Source organism: Myotis daubentonii, chromosome 1 (genome assembly GCF_963259705.1).
Source record: "Myotis daubentonii chromosome 1, mMyoDau2.1, whole genome shotgun sequence".
NCBI classification, from domain to species: domain Eukaryota; kingdom Metazoa; phylum Chordata; class Mammalia; order Chiroptera; family Vespertilionidae; genus Myotis; species Myotis daubentonii.
Window position 1 is genome coordinate 8,652,494 of NC_081840.1, and position 16,631 is coordinate 8,669,124.

The 16,631-nt window shown below is 42.4% G+C and overlaps 1 protein-coding gene across 1 annotated transcript in view; it reads right to left on the reverse strand.

The window, feature by feature from the left end:
• The window catches only part of CATSPERB (cation channel sperm associated auxiliary subunit beta), an 88,327-nt gene that overhangs the window by 30,881 nt on the left and 40,815 nt on the right, over positions 1-16,631 (reverse strand). The window contains exons 14-16 of the mRNA XM_059663011.1: positions 12,089-12,233; positions 4,301-4,437; positions 1,514-1,668 (exon numbers count right to left, since the gene is read on the reverse strand). Of these exons, the coding sequence (XP_059518994.1) occupies positions 1,514-1,668; positions 4,301-4,437; positions 12,089-12,233 (437 nt within the window). The remainder of the gene's footprint in view (positions 1-1,513; positions 1,669-4,300; positions 4,438-12,088; positions 12,234-16,631) is intronic.

Genomic DNA, 16,631 nt, shown 5'->3' on the forward strand with positions numbered 1-16,631 from the left:
CCTGCAATTCTAAGAGAACTAAATAGAGCGGTCTCACTGCTAGAAGAGCAAGAAATGTCCACCCAAGATCTAACTGCAGATGGAAGGCAGAATATGGCTGCAAGAGGTCATTTCTATTCACAGTTGAGGGTTGTTGTTTTTTCTTAACCCCTAGCGTGCCGGGCAGCGCGATCGCGCTCCTCCTGCAGTGTCACTATTAGATGCTAGTAGTTCACTCTTCATTGACAGATGGCACCGAAATGCAGATGGATACTTATGATGCCGAATGTCTGTAGTTCTAAAATTGACCACTGGCATTTATCTGCCTAATTTTTTACAGGTACTTGCGAGTCATAATTTTTTTTTTCCTAAACTGCTGTAAAATCAGCAAAAATGCCTTGGCAATTTTAGCATACTTCCTAGGATATTGGTTGGCACTCAAAGGGTTAATGAACCTGCCATGCTGAGTCTCACATGTAAATGCACGAAGAGAGGCCAAGAGAAACCAGGAGGGGGTGCTATTGAGGAGTTACATAGTTAAGAGAATAGAAGCGTGACATAGGGAAGATAAATCAGTAATGAAATAAAAGAGGGGCCAGAAATAGGCCAATGCATATATGAAACTATGATCTATCATGGGTGACATGGTGGTGATCCCTAGGACAATTGATTATCCATATAGAGAAAGAGAGAGGATTCAGATTCCCACTTCACACTACACACATCAATTCTAGGCAGATTAAAAACTTAAAAACAAATAGCAAAAGTTTACAACTACCACCAGACAATATAGGAGAATCGTTAAATAAATGGTGGTATGTTCATGAGAGTGAATTATATAGGGTGTCCCAAAATTCACGCAAGATTTGAATTTTGCCTGAGCATTAACAACAACAACAAAAAATAAAAGTCTAATTTTACTTCGTTTATTGAATCAGATTCTAATATCTGTTACCCTTTGATTTTAATCCCTTCAATTTGATAAGCATTACCAAGTACCAATTATGGCCCAGGAGCAGGGACAATGAAGACCAATGAAGACCACGGCTTTGCGTATGTGCCAGCAAAGCTGTGGAGGCCATTTACCCGATGTGCTATTCCATATATAACCCTATACTGTATACTTTATGAATAAATAAAAAATTTACAATTTTTAATTATAAACCTGTGTTTTCTATCAAAATTACTTCTTGCGTGAATTTTGGGACATGCTATAGATGCATATATCAATATTGAGTAATTTATGAAGCTTATGCAAATTTTAAAAAGCATAATGTGGTATGAAAAAGGCAAGTCACAGGAGGAGGTATAATAGCTAAATAATACATTTGGTAAAATTAAACAATACATTTTGATACATATACGTGTGTTAAAGCTGTAAAGTCTACAAATATATTTGGCCTTGTGAGGGTGTCCAAAAGAGACTCACTCTATTTGACCCAGAAATAAATCACTCAAAAAAGCAATCTCAAAACTGAGAATCTAGAAACCAGCGTGCAATCTAAGTAAAGGAGAAGCACAATCAATTAACTACTTGGAGTTGATCACTTTTCCCAAGTGAATGTTGCTGAACTTCTTGGTATGTATAGAGTCCTGAGGTTCATTCGCAGGCACATATGCATAGAAGATCATTTCATTTATGGTGATATACTCTGGGGCGAGCGCAGTCTCAAAGCCCATATCAACCGCCTGGAGTAGGAGAAAAAAATAATGCATTTAAACTATTTTATACTTCAATTATGACAAAAGGTGGGTAACGGATTTGTTTCCAGTCCACAGCCAAACAAGGCTGTTTTGCTTAATCCACGGGAGCAGTATGTTTGAATGGCCGCGTGTGCCCAAGAGAATGGGTTTTTCTGTTGAGGAGGAAAAGGAATCCTGAGGAGCCAAGTTTCCTTTCAGACCCCAGGGCTCTTTGCAGAAGGCTGGAGCCGAAGGGTGTGTGGACACGGGAGGAGGGACTGGAGGTGCAGATTTTAAACTCGGTTCTTACTCAGCGTTTCCTTTGGGGAAGGAGCTGGGAAGTGCCCCTCCTCACTGGGAAGCTGCTGTTCCCAGTCCCGGGCTAGTGACTCTGCACAGCTCTGTCCCCAGCTGAGTCCCCAGCTCTGGGGGCAAACGCCATTCTCACTTCCCCTGGTCCACCAGCCTTTTCCCTGGCCGTCAACACAGGCACCTTCAGCCCAGATTTCTGACCTTCAGGGTCTCCTTTTTAACACCCCCTCTCAGATCTTGATCCTGTCGCTTTGGGAACTCTTAGGAGGTGAGAAGGGAGGTGGAGACCAGCCCTCAAGGGGATGTTGGAACTGACCTTGTTGCCATGCGGTGAGGGGTGTGGGGTGCCCCCTGATTGGGGGTGCAGACTTGGTTGTCTGTTATGCCTTCCCTTAGTTTCGAAAATTGGGGAACATGCCGAGAAGGGGAGAGAATGGGAAACACATGCAAGGGGAGTCGATGTGGGCTGAACGGATGGCGTAAGGACTCTGAAAAAGCTGAACGGCTATAGAATTTTTCTGCATGACATTCTGGCCCCGGGGGATGCCAAGAATATGCCATGGAAAGTGTGTGCAATCCAGCGAAAGGCAACATCGTGAGGACTGAAAGGACAGGCCCTGGCACCAGGGGCCTGGACAGATGCCTGGCTCCCATCACTAACCAGGGGTAGATGTAGTTTGGGATGAATTGTTTAGTGTTGCTGTGCCTCACTTCCTCATCAGAAAATAAACAGTTGTTATTAACATTAAGAGCTCACAACAGTGCCTGGCACCCAACAGGGCCCAGTGAAGCCTGGTGCTTGTTTCTATCCAGACAGGATGCAGACGTAGTTTGTTTTGGGGGGGGCGGGGAGGTGATAATAGTGCAAGTTCCTTAAACTCATCCTGACAATAGCAACTTCTATTGGCATTTGATTTTTATTATTTAAACCTTTACCTAAGAGAACTAAGGCATTTTTGGTAAATTGTGAAGGCCGCAAAAAAAATGGAGGTAACTGCTTTTTTGGGGGAGTTAGTGCTACCTTCCTGTTCACATCATTTTGATTTGCATTTATGAAGAGCCCACACCACAGACTGGCAAACACACAGGAAGCCACGTGGCGGCATCTTATTGTCACAAGGAGGTTCCCACCTTACTCTCTACCAATATCTCAGACGGGAAGCTAAAACACTGTCTTTTCTTTTTTTTTTTTCCCCTACTTGAAATAACGTTTTTATTTTTCAGTCACAGCTGACATATAATGTTATGTTAGTCTCACGTGTATAGCATAGTGATTAGACAGACGTTTATATAATTTACCAAGTGCTCACCCTGATACAGCTAGTACCCGCCTGGCACTATGCATAGTCACTACAGTATCATTCCCTGTATTCCCTACGCTGTAACTTTATGTCCCGTGACTATTCTGCAACTACCGATTTGTACCTCTTAATCCCTTCACCTCTTTCACCCCGCTCCAGCCCCTCTCCCATGGGCAACTGCCGACATGTTCTCAGTATCTATGCGTCTATTTCTGTTCTGCTTGTGGGTTTATAGTGTTTTCTTGGATTCCACATATAAGTGGAATCGCATGGCCTTTGCTTTCCTCTGTCAGACTCATTTCACTTAGCACGGTCGCCTCCAGGGCCATCCATGTTGTTGTAGATTAAAACACCATCTTTCCCACTGCCTGCTTGGCCCGGTGATTTGGAATGCTCTCCATCCTTTATTTTCTTTCTTCGGGCAGGTTTCATTACACCCCAGGCAAAAAAAGAAAGAAAAGCTGTTTGTTTCTTTGCCTGTGTGTTGAGGAGAGCACCTTTTCATGCCTGTCTATGCGTTCTTAGGCATATGTACCTCCGCAAGGGGCACGTTATCCACTGAAATTATTAGAAAAGTCTGCCTGCAGTATCATCTGTGAAAAGGATGACAACTCCTTCCTGTGTTAGCATTAGAAAAAGAAGAGGTGAGGAGGGTGACGTTAATACCAAGAAGGGCAAACCAGTAGGAGAAACAGCACTTGTGTCTATTTAAAGGCCACTCTTAGGAGGAAGGGAGTCCACGGTGACCCTGGGTGGGCAGCAATGGGTCTGGCTTATACTCTCTGGTGGTGTTTTGCCGTGAGGAAATTGGTGTGTAGCTACCCAGGGTAGAGTTAAATCTATGTAACCCCGAATAGGACATGGGAGATCTGCTCTGGAATATGGAGGTGTTTCCCTTTAGTTACATAAAGCAAGGTGCACTGATAGGAGTTTGTCCCAAAGAATTTACTTTCCCATTCTGTACATAAAATATGGCGTTTATTCTTAAAACATGGCCAACTGCTTCAATGCAGTATATCACTGACCTGTCCAAAAATACTTTTAGAATTTCCATTAGCTTCAAAACGACCCGGAGTCAGTTTATGTATGAATCCCATGTGGTCATAGAATAATGTGAAAATGTTATCAGCAATAGATCCAATTTTACTATATCTGTGTAATCCTGTTAGAAAAAAAAACACACAAAAAACAGAAGTCTCTTGATATTGATCTAATACAACTAGAGAACTTTTAACAGTGTCCTTCGTAAGAACTCCTTCGTTTAAATTAAGGGTTGGGGTTAGGGCTCCGGGACTCGGGAATTAGTAAAATACATGTCGGTGTTTGTTAAGTCCCTCAGAAGTCTTCTCCAGGCTCCATTTCATTACAGAACCTGTTTGCTGAAGTAGGTGAAGGACAGACAGGTGAGCTGATGTTACAGGTGTCTAGAACAAAAGGGGCAACCGCCCCCTTAGCAGTGGTGCCTCCTAATACCAGGATGTCAGATTCCTGAATAGATAGAAAGTAACAAGAAAATAACCCTCAGGCAGGCAAGGGGAATTATAGCCAAGACCCCCTGCGTCATAAACTATATTAGATATTGTTTCAAATTTGGGATCCTGTGTTCCCCTCGTGCCTTAAGGCAGCGGTTCTCAACCTGTGGGTCGCGACCCCTTTGGGGGTCGAATGACCCTTTCACAGGGGTCGCCTAAGACCATCGGAAAACACATATATAATTACATACTGTTTTTGTGATTAATCACTATGCTTTCATTATGTTCAATTTGTAACAATGAAAATACATCCTGCATATCAGATATTTACATGACGATTCATAACAGTAGCAAAATTACAGTTATGAAGTAGCAACGAAAATAATTATATGGTTGGGGGTCACCACAACATGAGGAGCTGTATTAAAGGGCCGCGGCATTAGGGAGGTTGAGAACCACTGCCTTAAGGCAACACGTTGAGAGGTACTGGGAGTTCTCTGGTAGGAGAGCAGCACTCCCCTGGCCAGACAGACACAGGTCCAGGGAAGAAGAGGGCCCCCTGGATGGAGGATGGAGCCAGAGGGAAAGCTGAGGTCTCAGGATGAACAAGGCTGATTTACACGCACACACACACACACACACACACACACACACACACACACCTGACCGTCCCAAGCTGGGCCAGGCTCTCCTGAGAGGTCCGCCCTCCTGTCGCTGACCCCTAAACTCAGATCTTATATCTCATCTCTCACTGTCTCTGGAAGTCTCGTCCAGTGTTAGCATGTAAAACTCCATCTTTATGTGGACGACCCCCAAATTTAAAACTCGCACGTCGTTCGCTTCCCTGAACCCCCAGATGTATAGCGCACCGTCTACTGACAGCTCCGGATCCAGGTCAGTCAGGCACCTCAGACGGGACTCATTCCAAACGGAACTCCCGACCCTTGTGCAAACCCCCTTCATCCTTAGGCTTCCTCATCTCCAGTCACAGCAACTGCAGTATTCCCGCTGCTCAGTCCGAAAGCCTTGGTGTTGCTCTCAGTTCCTCTCACACCCTAGATCTAATCCATCAGCAACTTGCTATTGACTTTAGCCTCACAGTATATAGAGAGCCTAACCGCTTCTCACCACTTCCACCACCATCGCCCTGTACAAGCCAATACGATACAAGAAGGAGGAGATTGTGAGGAACTAGTTCGTGCAGTTATGGAGGCTGAGAAGTCCTGCGATCTGCCACCTGCAAGCTAGAGAGCCACAGGCCCGAGCACGAGGGGAGCCGAGGGCCAGAGAACAGGGGGCCACTGACGCAAGTCCCTGTCCAAGGGCAGCGTCCCAAGTCAAGCAGACAGGCAGGAAGCAAAAAGGTGACTTCCTCTTTCCTCCACCTTGTTCTACTCGGGCCCTCAAAGGACTGGATGATGCCTACCCACACTGGGGAGGGCAGTCTACGGTGCTGAGTCCACCGATCCAAACGCTCATCGCATCCAGAAACGCCCTCACAGACACGCCCAGAAATAGTGTTTCATCTGGGAACCTCTTGGCCATCGTCAATGGACACAGAAGATTAACCATTACAATTGCTAAGGCTCAATATGCCATAGTTCATCTATAGACATAAGCTATCTATTTGTTCACATTTTAACATCTGGTAAATTGATACCTGGATGTGTCTTACAATCATTGTCCAGCAGGTGGCACTCACGCCATAGTGGTCAATTGGCTATACATGCGTGTATGTACTTTGTCTGGGCTCTTCGTGTAGACTGTCATCACTTTGAATTTCCCCGAATCAATGGTGTAATGCATGCTGAATTGTATTGCTATTTAAAATGCTTTAAAATAGTACATTGTAATTTGACGTTGAAACAGTTATTGCGGGTGCATTACCAAGAGGAAAACAAAGCAGGGCATATATTTGTCAATGAAGCCAAATGTGACTGGAAGAATGACCACAATTCCACAGTTTCTTGTAGACCCACCACCAAGTATTTCACAGGACCTCAGACAGGTGGAAACTCATAAGTAGATGAAATTGCGTTATGTTTTACTACTGAGATGACAGGAAAATTTTGCCTTATTATACACCAAGCAATGCAACTATAGGCAGGGGAAATAATATCATAGTAATAATCGATGCATCACCTGACATCACTGTTAAAACTCCGTGTTAAGATTTAATTGAAAGAACTTTGCAGTTTTTGTTTTAAAGGTGCATCTTACAGTCAATGAACCTCAGATTTGATGAACTATAATGTATATAACGTTCTTCTATGGCTTTGCATATAAATAAACTAGTTGAGGTGGCTCTAAATGCTTAGGTAATATTATTTTTCTCTGAAAGTTCTTTAGATGAATATGTGACATTCATTGTTGCAGCAGAAAATACAAGGCTGGCTTGGTTTTTTGGTGGCTTTAAAATTGATTTACATTTTCTATTTCAAATAATTAAGAAGTGTTTTTGCTTTTATTATTGGTTTTGCTTTTAGTTTTTAAAAAGTAATGTTTCATGATCAATTTGGATTTTCTTTATTCTTATTTTCAGTATTTATTCATTTATCCATGTAGGAAGCAAAAGGGGTGAATTCCTCACTGAGCCACCACCTCTGTGCATCCCCGGAAATTTCTACAGCTTGCAGTTTTTCAGTTTCTAGCACCTATATTTGTCATTTCAGATTCTTTCCACTAACTGATTTTTCATTCTGCACATGGACATGTGTTATAGATTATATCTATAATTTATAAGAGTTTAGGATTCGTATTGCCAATTTAGTTTAGTTTTCTTAGCTGTTAATTATTTTTACTGTTCCCAAAGTCATCTTGTTTAGTCTATTTTGTTTTTTATTGCACAGCATGTGCTGCTTATTATCTATCTGCCCATTCCCCCAGACCCATTCTTGGGCTTTCTCTTTCTTGCCCAGTGCACTGGAAGGCTGGCCCCTATGAATCGCAATGCTTGTGCTCTGTTTCTAGCTGGCTTCTGGGTGGGTTTGACCAATGAAAGGCACTAGCAGGAGATGCGAACAAGGGAAGGAGAGAGATGTTTGTCTATCTATCTATCTATCTATCTATCTATCTATCTATCTATCTATCTATCTATCATCTATTTATCATCTATCTATTATCTATCATCTATCTATCTATCTATCTATCTATCTATCTATCTATCTATCTATCTATCTATCATCTATTTATCATCTATCTATTATCTATCATCTATCTATCATCTATCTATTATTACCCATCATCTATCTATCTATCTATCTATCTATCTATCTATCTCTATCTATCTACCTATCAATCATCTATTATCTACCTATCATCTATCTATCTATCTATCTATCTATCTATCTATCTATCTATCATCTATCCATCTATCTATCATCTATTATGTATTATTTGCATTACCCCTTTAATCAAAGGGACTGTGATGACTTCCTTCCATTGCTAGTTGGGATATTTTGCTATTATTGTTGGTTCCTTTAGCTCTGTCTACTGCTCTTCAGGTGAAACACTTGAGTGGCATTATGTTTCCAGCCAGGACTACAACTGACACAATGTGTTTTAAAATTAGAAATGTCCCTAGAAAATAGAATATCAAGGCGGGATCCTGGGACTGAGTAGCTCACACATTTAAGGAATGCAAAGGCATTGTGACACTTGCAATCCCTGGCAAGCAAGGGCATCACAGGTACTCAGATGATGACTGGTAGGAGATGGTTAGGGTGCTTGTGGAGGACAAGACTTTAGGGGGCACGGGGTGGTGTTCTTGATTACAGTGACAATCATGGTTTTTACAAAGATTGTGAGGGTGGTATAAATTTTATGGATATATTGGAGAGCCTCCAAAAAAAAAAGCTTATGACCTTGAATATCCAACTCAAGGCCAGAGTAGAGAACCTGAGAGTTTTATGGGAAAAATAAACCTACCTCATACCACACACACAAAGTTATTGACCTATATAAGAAATGGAAAACAATATTAACTTTGGTATAAGCAAAAATTTCTTAACAGGATACAAGAAGCAAGAAGCACTAATCATAAAATAAAATATTCATACATTTAACTTTTAAAAATTAATAATTTTGCTCATTAAAAGATAGAATGAGGAGAGTAAAAAAAAGACAAGCAAGTAGTTGGGAAAAGACGTTTACAAGATTTATTTCTAAAAAAAAGGACTCATATCCATAATATATTAAAAACTCATAGAAGTCAATAAGAAAAAGTCAATTCAATCAAAACTTGGTTTGAAAGGATATGAAGACATAATTTACCAAAAAATAAATAAGTAAACAAAATTGGCCAATGAACATATGAAAATGTGCTCAACATTATTACTCATGCAAACTAAATCTTCACCAAGATGATATTACATATTCACCACAATTCAGTATTGAAAAGACTAACAATACGAAGTGCTGGTGAGAAGGATGAGCAACTGGAATTCCTTCCCTTTGCTGGTAGGACAGTAAATTGATACACTCACTCTGGAAAAGTGTTGACAGCACTTCATTAAGCAAAATTCTACTGGATAATGCAGCAATTCTATACCAGGTATATACCAAACAAAGGAAAACTTTGTCCAGAAAAAGTCTCCTGCAAACATGTTCATAGTTACTTTTTTATAATAGGCCCAAATGGAAATGGTCCAAATACCCATCCACAGGCAGTGGAATGGCTAAACACATGATGGTATATTCAGACAATGGAAGACTACACAGCAGAGAAAAAGAACGAAGCACTAATCCGTGCAACAATATGAAGGAATCGCGGAGTCGTAATGTCAACTGAGGAAAGTCAGACACACAAGAATATATACTGCATAATTCTGTTTATATGGAGTTCAAAACCAGGCAAAACTATGGGATCAGAAGTCAGAATACTGGCTAGCCTTAGAGGGACACTGGCAGGAGAGTGGCTTGAGGGAGCTTTCTGGAGTACGGGAAGTGGCCCATGTCTCATTCTCTTCCCAGCCCCTCCGAATGACACTAAGAGTCATTTTTGCTGATCTCACAATCATATGATGGCCGATGGTCAGATTCAATATGCCACCACATGAATGCTGCCTCTCAGACAAATAAACCACAAAGGTAACCTTGACATAAATGAGCAAAAGTCTTATTGACATCGCCGAGAGTAAGAAACACCGTGGTGAAGATGTGGGGAAACGGAATCAGAATTTGTAGTCTCTCCTTATCCTTGGATTAGGAAGGGCCAACAGAGATTTTATGGTGATAACACCGATCCTGGCAGTGAACCCCAAGGACACAATACTGAGGTCCAAGAAACCAGGCCTTTGAAGTCAGATCAGAAACCGTTAGAAAGCTTGCTGTTTCAAATTGTGTCAGAGACTTACCAGACCAGAGAAAAATTGGTTGTAAGCTGGACAGTCAAGAATGCTGACAATGTCAAAACAACCATAAGGAACCGGTCTCATGCTTGTCTTGGAGACACACTGGTTAGACCTTATCAGATATCTCCGAGTTTGCCCTAATCTCCAAAACGTACTCAACCCTATGTAATAACGAGGGAATATGCAAATTGACCATCATGTCATCACAAAGATGGTGGTGCCCCACAGCCAATAAGGAAGGATATGCTAATTGACTGTCACGCCCTCAAAGATAGCGGTGCCTACAGCCACAAGATGGCGGAACCCAGTCCCCTCAGCCATGTGCCTGCCTCCGGAGTCCCCCAACCCCTTCAGCCCCCTCAACTGCCCATGGCTGGCCCGAGGCGCAGGCAAGCCTCGGGTGGCAGCTGCCCAGCCGCCCAGGGCCGCCTGAGGCTCAGGTAAACCAGGGCCGGCTGAGGCTTGTGCTGCCAGCAGTGGCAGCAGCAGAGGTGTGATGGGGGTGTCGCCTTCCCCTGATTGCCAGGTTGCCTCCCTCCAGGCTCCCGGACTGTGAGAGTGGGCAGGCCAGGCTGAGGGACTGCCCCTCTAGGGCATGAATTTTCATGCACCAGGCCTCTAGTATTCTATAAAAGTGCCCCTTGAGCATTGTTGGGGAGACTGTATTTCAGAAGGTAATATCCCTTGCCCATTACGTTACTGAATTTCAGCATTACTTTTATGTAATTGGTAGCTTCATCATCTTAGGAATCCTCTTTGAAGAAAACAAGACCTTGTATTAGGCAACGGTTTCTTAGATATGACACCAAAGCCATAAAAAAACAGAAGGAAAAACAGGTAAATTAAACCATCAAAATTAAACATGTTTGTACCTCAAAAAAACACCATCACAAAAGTGAAAAAAATTACCCATAGAATGAGAGAAAATACATGCAGATCATATATTTAATAAGAGATTTGTATCCAGAGTACATAAAGTCCTCTCACAACTCAACAATAAAGACAATTAACCCAATTTTTAAATGAGCAAAGAATTTGAAGACATTTCTCCAAGAAGATATACAAATGGCCAATAAACACATGGAAAAAATGCTTAACATCATTAGCCATTCAGGAAATAGAAGTCAAAGACACGAGATACAATTCCTCACCCACTAGAGTTACTACGCTAAAAAGGACAGACAATAACAACTGTTGGTGAGGATGTGGAGAAATGATCCTCACACATTGCATGTAGGATTGTAAAATGGGACAGCTTCAGTTTGGCAATTCCTCAGAACGTTAAACAAAGAGTTAACACAGGACTCCTGGGTATATACGTCTGAGTATATGAAAGCATATTGCTACACAAAAACTTGCACATAAATGTTCATAATGGCATTATTCATAAGAACAAAACATGGAAAAAACATCAAATGTCCATCAACTCAAATATCCTAATAAATGGATCAACAAATTGTGCTAGATCCATGCAATGAAACATTATTCAGCCATACAAAGGGATACAGTATTGAGGTATGCTACGACATGGATGAACCTCGAGGACATTATGCTGAATGAAATACCCCAGTCACAAAAGGACAGATACTACGATTCCACTTATATGAGAGACTAGAAAGTCAAAATCGTATAGACAGAAAGTAGAATGGTGGTTGCCAGGGACTGTGGGGATGGGGAATGGGGAATTAAGTGTTTAAAGGGCATAGTTTCAGTTTTACAAGATAGAAAGAATTCTGAATATGGATGGTAGTGATGGTTACTGAACATTTTTAGTGTATTTAACATGACTGAGCTGTACATCTAAAAATGGCCAAGATGGTAAAATTTATGTGTATTTTACCACAGTTTAAATTTTTTTTTAAAAAAAATATATCACTCTTAATAGGTTTTAGACTTTAAGATTCGTTGATTAATATAGCCAATTTTTTCACGTGTCTTCGAATCCCTGGCTCACATATAGTGCTTACACCAGTAAAAGTGAATTCCTCACCTGCTTTCGTCAAGTAAACCTGTCCACTTTGGGAAACAAAGATGATCTCGGAATTGTAGAAACTATGATAAGTATTCTTTATGATATCATCATGAAAGTCAGCTAACAATTCAAAAGTGTTGCCACCATCGATTGAAAACCATACCTAAGGGAATAAAAAGATAACACCTCATTAAAGAGCTGCCCTGTGACAGTAGGCAATTACCTATCAGCCTAGCTTCCTAAGTGGTCTTGTCCATATTCCCACATCCATCTATCCCCCCACGCCTCCCCCTGACACATACCGACTCTTACTTATTCGGTCTACTCTGTATTTCCTTCTCAGAGTTTGTATGACAGTGTATGTGTGGGCTCAGGTCTGCACAGTATGCATGGTGAATGCATAAAAGAATGAAGTTATTCCCATCATCTCCCAAGTGGGATCTATTTGTTCATAAAAGGATGGAGCGCTGGGTGTATTTGGATATGGGGGAAAGAGTTTACCCCATATCGACATGAGACTTCACGTTCCAGGCACCTGGCAAATATGTATGCAAACATGTTTTGTGTGGAAGAGCCATTGACATTTGCAAAAGTGTGTTGTGGGACCTTAGTAAATCCTCCAATATGCCCCACCACACATAGCATGTAAGTTTCTCTAGATCCTCATCATTTGTTAAGGGCTGTTTAAAGATATATCAGATCTTGTATTGGATGAATCCTGCTTGGTACTTCTTTTAATGGCCTATGTCTTATTCAATTGAATATTTCTGATTTTAATTTCTTCTTAAAATTAATTTTAGTGGTAAGTTATACCTTTTCTTAAATTTAAAACAGGCTTTTCTTAAATTTAAAACATTATCATGTGGCTGAAGTCTCTTTGACTACCATCTAAATAATTTTTTTATACATCATCTGATATAATCGTGGTCTCCTCTATCCCTTTCCAGAGGTAACTACTGTTATCAATTTGAAATTTCTACACCTTTACACACACACACAAATGAACACACGTGCATACACACACACACACACACACACACACACACTACAACAGTTCATTGTATGGTGAGGAGGAGAGGAAGCATGTATTTGGGTGCAGCACCACCTACACTTGGGCAAGAGGGACCCTTGTCCTGGACTGCACACTTAGTGTGTCTGCATCTTACAAACACACAGAGAAAGTTTATTAAATAGTGTAGGGCGCGGCTATAGGGTTAAGCCTCAGACTGACCTGTTGACAAAGCCACAAACAAGTCCCAGCTCAGAGGGCACAGCCCTCTTAGCATAATTAGGCTTGACCTTATGAGCTCCTTAGATATATTTTTTTAAAAATATATTTTATTGATTTTTTACAGAGAGGAAGGGACAGGGATAGAGAGTTAGAAACATCGATGAGAGAGAAACATCGATCAGCTGCCTCCTGCATGCCCCCCACTGGGGATATGCCCGCAACCAAGGCACATGCCCCCAACCGGAATCGAACCTGGGACCCCTCAGTCTGCAGGCCGACGCTCTATCCACTGAGCCAAACCGGTGCTGGCAAGCTCCTTAGATCTTATCTGGGAAGCTAATGGGCTGAGGGAGATGTAGCAAGTGCTGCCAAAACAAGTGAAACTCACAAGAACATTGTAACTATGGTGACCACTACCTTGTTTACCTCTGCTATAAAATAAAGGCTCAGCTTGCCTCTGGATCTCTCTCTGTGGCCTCAGCCAGGCACAGGAAGACCCACCTAGACCCAGATTATTCTCTTTGTCTGTCATTTCTTCATCCATCGCCACCCTCTCTCAGGCTTGCAGAACCCTTGGCTGAGCTGGCTCGGCACAAAAGAGCACGTAGGGGCTCCCATCACTCAGGGGTATAGCACTCGTTACTGGCATAGCACAATCCATGTCCTAAACATAGGATATCGGAGCCTACATTTTTACTCTTGCTTTGGGCCCTGCAAATGTTACCAGTGAGCATGGTGATGGGTGGGGAGGTACAGTGGGAAGGGGAGGGAGCTCTGAACAACATGTTCAAAATGGCATCCTCCTGTACTGGTTGGGCTGTAAGTTACACTTGCCACTCAGTATATCTCAGACCATTTTGTTAGCTCACGTGGATCTTCACATTCTTTTTTACTGATGCATAGTATCCAATAATTATGGATATATTATACTTGAGATACTCCATTTTCCTACTAATGAAAGTTTAAGGTTATATAAAAATGCTCACTGTCATAATACGACAATGACCATTCTGCCCGCTCATTTATACTGCTAGTGTACCTCTAGAGCAGTACTGAAAAACCAAGTTGCTGAGTCAGAGGCTATGCATCTCCATATATCTATATATATAAAAGCCTAAGGCACCGGCCGACTGGCCAGTAGCTATGATGCACACTGACCACCAGGGCAGACACTCAAGCAGAAGCTGCCAAGACGTGGTCACTTGGCAGTGGCAGTTCTTGGGTGACGCACCCGGAACCAGAGAGGAGGGAGCTCAGTTCTAGGGTGCGTCACCTGAGAACTGCCCCCTCACAATCTGGAACCCCACTGGGGATGTTGGAGAGCCAGTTTTGGCCCGATCCCCACAGGCCAGGCCAAGGGACACCACCAGTGCACGAATCCATGCACCGGGCCTCTAGTACTAGTATATCTATAATTTTAATAGATACTGCAGAGTGTTCTTAAATTTTACATTGCCAGTTTATAGTCTTACTAGAGGCAATTGGGGATGATCAGGGCCAGCCGGCCAGGCCAGGGAGAGGGACTGCGGGAGGTTGGCTGGCCAGGGGGAGGGACAGCGGGAGGTTGGCTGGCTGTGGGAGGTTGGCTGTGGGAGCGCACTGACCACCAGGGGGAAGCTCCTGCTTTGAGCGTTGACCCCTTGGTGGTCAGTGTGGATCATGGCAACCCGTTGACTGAATGACCAGTCGACCAGTCATAATGGTCACTTAGGCTTTTATATATATATATATATATATATATATATATATATATATATATATATATATATATATGTAATGTATGCAAGTATCCATTTCTCCAAACCTCACCAATACTTGATTTCATCCAAAGTTTATTTTTAATTGTTACTGATTACTTGAATGAAAGCAATGGTATCTCATTGCATTGTTCTAAATGTTTTAAATTATTAATCTATTTATGCTCACTTTTATTTTTCTTATGTTATTTATTATAATGAATATGTGTGAACTGACAACCTAACCCAAGAATTAGCATATTCCTAATTACCTTTTCCTATGTTTCTTACCAATTCCATTACCCTACCTCTTTCTGCAGAGATATTCAATGTCCTGAAATGTGTTTTTCATTCCCTTGCTATTTTTTCTAGTTTTAGCACATGTGTATGTTTAATGTATTGTTTGATTTTACTTTCACTCTTTATACTCTTTTTTTGATCCAAAGGTATTATACATATACTAGTGACCCGGTGCACAAAATTCATGCACATTAAAGGGGAATTAATTAGAGGAAATATTTTAATATTGCTATTTGCCCTTTCTCTATAATAGAAGTGTCAGAGATGAAAGAAAATTAGTAAAATGTATATGAAAATCTTCCTCCTGTTAGAGTCTGGGGCACGCCACAGGAACTAGAGTCAAGTCCCTGCCCACCCACGTGCGCCTCAAAATCGCGTGAGAGCCAGATTCGGCCAGCACCACCCCCATCAAGCCCCATCGGGTGGGGGGGGTGCAGCCTCAGGTCCTCCGGCCTGGCGCTGGGGTTGGGGGTGCAGCCTGAGGTCCCCCATCAAGCCCCACTGGGCGGGGGTTGTGCCCTGAGGTGCCCTGTCAAGCCCTGCTGGGCATGGCGCGCGGCCTCATGTCCCATGGCCTGGCACCAGGGTGTGGGGCACGGCCTCAGGTACCCTGCCCTGGTGCCGGGGTGGGGGATGCGGCCTGAGGTCCCCTGTCAAGTCCTGCCGGGCGGGGGGCGCAGCCTGAGGTCCCACAGCCTGGTGCTGGGGTGTGGGGTGCAGCCTCAGGTCCCCTGGCCTGGTGCCAGGGTGGGGGAGTGGCCTGAGGTCCCCTGTGAAGCCCCACCAGAAAGGGAGGTGCAGCCTCAGGTCCCCTGCCCTGACCCAGCACCATGCAGCCTCAGGTCCCTACTGATTGCTCATTAAAGCTCATTATGGGAACTCGGCCTCCGCTGTAGGCACAGCCATCTTGACCATTATGGCGTAACAGTCAATTTGCATATTCCCTCTTTATTAGAAAATATTATCTTCTAGAACATATTCTCCCCCCCCCCAATATAATTTAATATGGTTCAGTTAATTTGCTTTTCATGAATTATGTGAATAACATGTAATTTATCCATTGGCATCTGGATTATATTTAGTTATCCAATGCTATTATTAACAGTGCTGTGATGAAAAATTTTAAATGTTTCCCCATATATATATTTCCTTGCTCAAAAAAGTGACATTGGCAGGTCACAGAATAGGCAACATTGAAATTTACAGGATGATAATAATGCCAAATTGCTTTCCTAAAATGTTGTGGTAATTTACTCTTCCATCATATCTTTTTATCATATCTTTTAGAGTTTGT